General features: G+C 30.1%; 1 protein-coding gene across 1 annotated transcript; it reads right to left on the reverse strand.

Moving 5' to 3' along the window:
- Positions 1-2,336, reverse strand: LOC136220284 (uclacyanin-3-like). The gene is made up of 2 exons (XM_066008090.1): positions 2,012-2,336; positions 1-571 (listed from the first exon to the last, which is right to left on the reverse strand). Exons 1-2 carry the CDS (start codon positions 2,169-2,171, stop codon positions 153-155), a joined length of 579 nt encoding a protein of 192 aa, XP_065864162.1. The 5' UTR covers positions 2,172-2,336; the 3' UTR covers positions 1-152.
- Positions 2,337-8,496: the final 6,160 nt, after the last annotated feature.

The following is an 8,496-nucleotide window of genomic DNA, read 5'->3' on the forward strand; positions in this document are numbered from 1 at the left end:
TAAATGGAAAGTTATTAAATATCTACATAAATAACTCATGAAATAGATAGATACAACACCACAAAATCTCATAAACACAACTGAAATTAATCAAAAACAAGAAAATAATAATAATAACAAGAAAATCAATAACCAATAGCACTGTCTCTTCCCTAGCTAGCTAAACCCATGATCCCCAACACAAGCAAAGAACCAAGAATCAACTTAGAAACAACATTAGCACCACCGCCATTATCCGCCGGAGTGCTGGGTGTTTTGGGTGCCGGAGTGGTGGTGGGTGGAGTTCCAGCCTCCGACGGAGTGGTTGTGCCAGGGGTGGCCGGGGTGGATGGGGTGGGGGTGGACGGGGTGGCCGGAGTTGGGGTGGAGGCGGCGACGACATTGATTTGCATCTTCATTCCACTGCCGCAGTGACCGCTGGTTGAGCAGATGAAATACATAGGACCGGGCTTTGTTAGACTTATGGTTGTGCTTCCGTCGTTGTAGGTTTGAACGGCGTTGCTAGAACTGCAACCGCTGTAGCCGGTTTCCGGTACTTCGGCTACACTGTGGGTGCCGGAATAACTGAATACTGTACATGTTTTGAATGAGCCATGATTAGAAACGTTTCAATTGAAAAAGTTACCCTGATCTAAAATTTTAAATTCAATTATTGAAATCATTGATTAGATCCCGAGATACGGAAAAATCATCAATTGAGTGATTATTCTAAAATCAGAAAACGATGACTATTTAATAAAAACTGTAATCATCTTTATATTGGTTCAAAATAGATTTGGAAAAAATAGATCTGAAAATGTTAAACAAAATGATTTTCGACGATGACTTAATTAATGATTTTGACAAGGACTGACACTGTAATCATATTTGTGTTGACTCAATTGATGATTTTTGCTTAGTTCAGAGATTCGATGAATGATTTCGATAATTTGATGTCATAATTAACTTTGAAACTTTAGTTTGGGGACAGACGAATGTTATCCATTAAAAAAAACATTTACCCGCAAGCTTAATTAAGATAAGGATCAACGAATAATTTTTTTAGGGTAAATTAAAAAAAAACCTTATTTGGTTACACGAATTGTCAAACTTATTCCAGTGGTTTTCTTTTTCAATCAAGAGATGACAGTCGTTTTTAAAAACGATGATATTTTAGTTTGATAATCTAAAAAGGACGGTTAACGATTTCAAAATGAAAATTTCTAAGAATTAAAAGTTGTTTTAATCAACTTTAATTCTTGAAAATTTTCATTTTGAGACCATTTAGACGTTGTATGGTGACGAGAAATAAAATAAAGATTTAGAGAGAAAAAGCTCAAAAAATGATGATTTTAGAAAATAAAAAACATGATTCTGTAATAAATGTGATACTAAACAATTTTAATTTTTGAAAGTTTTCATTTTGAGGTCGTCAACAATCATTTTTATAGTATCAAATTAAAAGATCATCGTTTTAGAGCAAAAGCGAGAACCTCAAACATCGGTTGATCGCAAAAAAAAAAAAAAAACATAGGCACGCGTTTTGAACTTACCCTAATTTTTATTATCTTAGACTGATTTTGTTAAGAAATAATTTGATTAAAAGCTTAATCAAGTTTAAAGTGTGTTTGAAATTCTATTAGTAATAAATATAGTTGTTAGGATTCGAATTCTCAACACCTAGCTTAATAAATGTTTTTAGGTGTAAGCCTACGAAGTTCAATTACCCAACTTATGAATACGTCTAATTACAAATACATTTTTTCGTGTGTTTAATTTTTACTAATATAACGAGCTACACCGTGTTTTTAATGATTCAGTCTTAAGGGATGGAATCAGAGTAAAGCGTCTGAACAAAGAGCGGTCTTAGATAACTGTGCTATATTACTAAGATGTGTTTCTAATACACGTAGAACATTTTAAAACCTTAAAACGTAAGAAATATGACTTTAACCAAAACCGACAATACCAACATGATATTATACCAAACCGTCACAGAAACCATTTCAACCAATTACAATGAATTACTTACAAAGAGTATCGCCGACCGTGAATGTTTCACCAGCAGCCCAAGTATCATAATTTACTCCGAAATTAGTCCATCCCGAGCTACCACCGACGGTGTGCTGGGCGGCGTACGCTGCCGGAACGGCGAACAGAAACAAGACGACAAGCCCAATTGACACACCCATTACTAATTAACTAATATCTTCTTAATTAAATGCCTAATTTGGATTAATTCCTAGTAATCAACTAGTGTTTGAAGATATTGGCAAATGGGCTATTACATCTTATATATATAGACATAAACCATGTTTTAATTTATTATTTTTGTTGAAAAAGTCACCTTCCAAAATAACTTTATTATATAAAGTATGGTACTAAAACTATATAATATGATAAAGTTGTTAACCATTTATCTATTTATAAATGTTATGGCTTTCATGTCTATCTACCTAATACATTGAGAATTTGGGGTTTTTATTAATTATTAAAGGTATTACACCAATGGTCCTCAAACTAACATTTAAAGTCAATTAGGATTCTAAACTATCAAAATCATCAATCACGTTTCTTAATTAAGCAAAAACCATCAATTGAGTCTCAATCATGTCCTAAAATAAAAAACTGTGACTATTTGATATAGATTGTAATAATCTTTGTGTTGGTTCAAAATAGGTTTGAAGAAGAGAGTTTGAAACTGTTCAACCGAATGAATTTCCGTGAGACCTCAATTGATGATTTTTGTTTAGTTTAAAAATCTGATTGATGATTTTAATAGTTTAAGGTATTAATTAACTTTAAAGTCTTAGTTTGAGGAGCCAAATGGATATTATGCCATTATTAAAATATGAGTTGATTTTAATTGGTTTGATGTCTATATATAATAAGAAATTGAATGTAAATTGTATAGAGTGAGAATAAAGTTGCTTAAAGACTTATACTTCAACTACTACATATTTTGCTTGGCTTTCAATCCAATTAGCTGGAGGGAATTATATATATATATATATATATATATATATATATATATATATATATATATATATATATATATATATATATAATTTCAAATAAAACTTCAATAGTTTCACGTTTTTACAGATCGATACCTGTGGTTTTTTTTACGATAGAAATTATATGGTTGACATCATTAACTATTTTGGATTGATTTATCAAATTTGGCTGATAACGATCTCAAAATAATTTTTTTTAAGAATTAAATGATATTTTAAGCAACTTTAATTCTTCAACTTTTTAGGTTTGAAGTTTTAGGAGAGAGAAAGTTAATGTTTAGAGAGAGAAAATTCTACAAAATGATGATTTTGAAATATAAAAAATGTGGTTTCTAAGTAACATCAATTTTAGCTCTATGTTACTAATTTTTTTTTTTTTTTGAAAAAACTGGTTTGACTATTATTTAATTGCCACATTACACATTCAAACAAGTTTGTCGATAAAATGAAAAATTGAAAAAGCCTGTTTGAGTGTTATTTTATTGTTAAATTATATATTTCAAACAAGTTTGTCAATAAATTAAAACAGTTTATACATTTTTTGTTTGTTATTTATAACTATATCAGTAAATATTTTAGACACATTGTTGATTAACTTGTATGTAACAGACTTAGTTATTAGTATTTAACAAGTTTTTTTTTGTAACTGTCTTAGTGACACATTAAATACCATATATGTAATTGATATTTGGAAGGTCCGATGTAACCCATGAATAACAACCAAACTAGTATTTTCAAAATTTCGATAAAATTGATATTGTTTGAAAACATTAGAGTTAAATTTAGAGCATTTCATATATAAGGGCTAAATCTACGTTTCACTGAAAATGTTAAAATAAAATTTGACTCTTATCCCATTCCTTTTTATGGTTTTACTTAAACCAGTGTTTGATTGGATTAGAAAAATAACAAGAAGCTATTTCAGAAGAAAACCCAGTTATCATCAACAACAACTAACAGTAACTAAGCAAATACTTATTTTTTAAGTTAAATTCTCAATTAGTGGTGAACCTCTTAGCCTAGTGGTTGAGAGCTTACCTATGATTAGGAAGGTCATGAGTTCGAATCACATCCGGGTCTGGTAGAGATTTTCTTTCTTCTTTTAATGTAAGCGGATTGTGCGTAATATATAATATATTAATTTTAATTATATTATTATATTTATCTATAAAAAAATTATTTAAAATAAATGTAAAAATAAAAAATAATATTTAATTTATATTACCTTTATATCATTAATTGTAATTATTAGATTATATTTTTGTTAATATTTATATGTTAAAATGAATTCGTACATCGCACGAGCCAAAAACTATAAGTGATTTTTAATCACTACAAAAGTTAGCAGTGTACAACAAATTTACTTAAAATATGTTAGTAATTTTACTGCGTTTGAAATTATATATGTAACAGTTGAAATTATAACCCTAATGAACTATAATTTTTGTTTTTATAAAAACCTCATTTTAAACTATATAAAATACAATTTTAAATTTATACGAAAATAAAACACATTTTTAATAAAATTTGATATGATTAAAAAAAAAATTCAACTAATGTGTACTATGTGATATCGATGACTCAGTATTGAAAGATTGAAGTCTTATTAACCATTTTAAAGAAATAGGGTAAATTATATCTCTGTTCACTTAATTTTATCCATTTTAACATTGTGCTTACTGAACTTACATTATTAACGGTATGACTACTGAACTTTACCATTTTTAACACCGGTGGCCACTCAACTTTAACTAATTCTTCAAATTGACCGTTAACGACCTCAAAATAAAAATATTTAAAAATTAAAGTTGTTGAGAATGACATTTACTATGAAACCACATTTTTTATTTTCCAAATCACATTTTTTTAGAGTATTCTCTCTTCAAAAATTCACTATTTCTCTCTTAACCAGACAACATCAAAATAACCTCAAAACAAAAAATTTCAAGAATTGAAGTTTTTTAAAATATCATTAACTCCTCGAATTTTTTTATTTTGAAGCCGTTAACGGTCGTTTTAAGGCGTTGAATGACCACTAGCGTTAAAAAGTGTAAAATTCAGTGACTATACCGTTAAGAATTGGAGTTCAGTGAAGTTCAATGGCCATGAGTGTAATTTACCCTAAAAAAATATTCAAAGCCCTTAAAATGCCTTTAGGAACTTTTCAAATATATATATATATATATATATGTTGAAAGTTTACCATTTCTTACACTTTTAAAAGGACTTGGTATTAATGCCACCTAATGCAAAGATAAATATGATATAGAGATTAGGTTGGCAATGGCATGATGATCCCACTAGTTTCCCATTTTTTAGTTATCTTTAACAACAAATGATTGTCATCACGTATATTGACTTTGAATATATGAGGAGCAGTTGGTTTGAGTTGTTATTGCATTATTATGTTTCTTCCTTCATCATTGTAAGATATATAATTATAAAATTATGCCCTTAATTAATATATTGATTAATTAAAAAAAAACTAATGTAGTTTTACGTTTTCACAGATCGATATCTGTAGTTAGGGATGCAAGTGGGGGCGGGGATTCCCTGTCCCCATCGGTGATCCGCCCCGATGGGGATAGGGAATCACCGATAAGAATCTCCACGGGATGGGGATGAGGATAATTTTATCCCCCGTGACGAGGATGAGGAATGGTATCCCCGTCCCGTGGGGATCCCCGACCCCGCTCTGTTAATCCTCCGATAGGGAATCCCCAACGGATCCTCAATTATTCCCCATTATAATTAAAATTATACTTTAAATATTATAATTTATAACATTTAACTTAAATTAAATAGACTTATTTTCAAATAAAAAATTAAATGGCATGAATAAAATATTAGCCAAAGACTAAATGAATATTTTTTCTAACATAAACTAAACTAAAGGCATAGTATCTCTGTCATTCTTTCGTATAAAATCTAGAATTAGAAAGGAGACGAGAAAAGAAATATATACTTATTTTGAAAAAAATATAAATGGTGATTCTTCGCGGGACTGTGATGTAGATAGGGAAAAAGTGTTTTTAAACGGGGACGGGGATGTGGGACAGATTTGTCCTCATCTAACTCGTGGAGACGGGAATGGGAATCCCCGACTAGTCGAGGATGGGGATGGGGATGGGAATGGAAAATGCATTCCCCGTCCCGTCCCGTCCCGTTTGCATCCCTACCTGTAGTTTTTTTAAGAGCAAAAATACTTATATAATTTGATCCATTAGCAAAATCATGGAAAAAGGTCTAACATCATCAGATAGCTGATGTGGCAATGGCCAAATTATCAAATCGAACGGTGTTAGACATTTTTCTTTGATTTTGCTAACAAAACAAACTACATGGTTACTTTTGTTCCGAAAAAAAAAATACAGACACTAATATGCAAAAACGTGAAACCATATGAGTTTTTTTTTTTCAATTGACCGTTAATATATTAAAACCTTTATGAACTTGACTGAAAAAACTTTTTGACCCTTTAAATTTATAGTGTTTTATTAGTCCCATAAATTTTGTTAAAGCGACTTATTGATTAATTGAATTTGTTTAAACTGATCTATTGACTTCTTGAATTTTTTTTACAATGATTTATTAGCCACATATTTCAAATCATCTATTGCTTTGGCACGAGGACTAAATAGGTCTATTCATCTCACTTGAAGTAAGTTTACGACCTAATGAGACACTCCGTAGATATATGGAACAATTGATTTTTCGAATCTAGTTCAGAACGACCTTAATGTATTTAGCCAAAAATATAACTTCATTTAAAGATTAAGAAATAAGTACCATTTTTTTTTATGATTTTACATATTTGAAAAACATCACGGTGGTTTAAAAACTTATAAACAGAAGTCGAACATGCTTTTTATTTGCAAATATAGATATTTTCACTAAAGTCATTAGTAGATAAAAAGAATTTGAGTTATTTTATTAGTTTTTTTTTTTTTTGTGCTTTGAAATGTTTCATATGTTAAGAAAAATATGTGAAAGTATATGAAATCATGTGAAATTGTATGTAATCCATTCAATCCAACTTTCAACTCATCAACATCAACATGCTTTAGTAGTTGAAGGTTGGATTAATGTGTATTGATCTTTTGATGATGTATTATGCTGAAGAGGTGTGTCACACAGATTGGTTCATACGAATTAGGGGCGTGCATCGATACGGTTTAAACCGCATACCGAACCGAACTGATTGTATTCGATTTTTTGACACTTCGGTTCGGTGTCGGTTTTATTTTTTGGTATATTTCAGTATTCGTTTTGGTTCGGTTTGACAAAAAATGTGAAAAACCGAATCGCACCAAATTACACATATTTTTTATATATATACACATATATTTGAATTTACAAGTTTAATTTTGTTAATTTTTGTTGAGATAATAAGCTAATATGAATATATTTTGAAATTATTTCAAATTTTTTATTGTTGAGGTAAATTTAATGATGAAAAATTGTGATTTTTATTTTTTAATTAAATTCGGTTTGTTCGGTTGAAAACCGAACTGACCGAATATTTAGGTTCGGTTATATTTCGGTTTTATATGTTATTCGGTTTGGTATCGGTATGAATTATTTTGGTATTCGGTTTTTTCGGTTCGACCGATGCACACTGATGGATGAGGTGTCACTAATTTTGGAGGGAAAGCAAGAAACTAATAATAGATAAATTGAGTATTAGCGTATACATAAAGCATATTGCAACATTTTAAATGTATGATGAAAAATATTTTTCCTTCTTAATAATTGATAAATTGAGTATTTATTCAATGCAGTAGATCTCAAATGTCCTTCACCTTCCAAGTGATTTCTTACAAAACATGGAAGGTGTCGACTTCCCGACGTAAGCACTCCAATACTTAAGTTAGTATCACTCTCAAGAGTAGTGAAAAGTAATGGAAGCTATTGTTTTGAGCATACATGAAAGATTCTCTTAAACCCCTATTCATACGCTTCTCAAGACTCATTTTAGGATTTTGGAGGACAACTTCTCATTTGATGATTAGTAACCAATAAGAAGCTTCCACATCTTCCACTGTCACACCCGACCCTAGACGACCTCAATCGGCATCGGGCGTGAAATAGAAAGATCACAATCAATACTTAGGAGTCTCCAAATTATCCAACGCCATTATATTACAATTGAACTATGCAGCCAACTTCCAAACCCCGCCTAAACGGTCGGTAACCTTCTACATATCCTGTACTTTCTCACCTAAAAACATTTAAAAAGGTGAGACAAAAATCTCAGTAAGAAACAATCAGCTATAAAAACCAACTTTATTTAACATAGCTACATATATACCTTTATCAAGGGATTTAATCAAAACCTTATAAAATATACTCAAAACCAAAGTTCATAATATAGTCAAAGTAGTAAACCAAAAACCAAAAATATATAATCTTGCATCGTTTCTTGAGTTCAAAACCTTATAAAATATTATAATCAAATAAGCGTTTTATCAAACCAAATCGTAATCAATCAAACGTAAAC

Source organism: Euphorbia lathyris, chromosome 2 (assembly GCF_963576675.1).
Source record: "Euphorbia lathyris chromosome 2, ddEupLath1.1, whole genome shotgun sequence".
NCBI lineage: Eukaryota > Viridiplantae > Streptophyta > Magnoliopsida > Malpighiales > Euphorbiaceae > Euphorbia > Euphorbia lathyris.

Coding starts and splice junctions, on each gene's coding strand:
- LOC136220284 (XM_066008090.1), bottom strand. CDS start 2,171: ATGGGTGTGTCAATTGGGCTTGTCGTCTTGTTTCTGTTCGCCGTTCCG. Junction 572..2,011: donor CACGGTCGGCGATACTCTTT/GTAAGTAATTCA, acceptor AAACATGTACAG/TATTCAGTTATTCCGGCACC.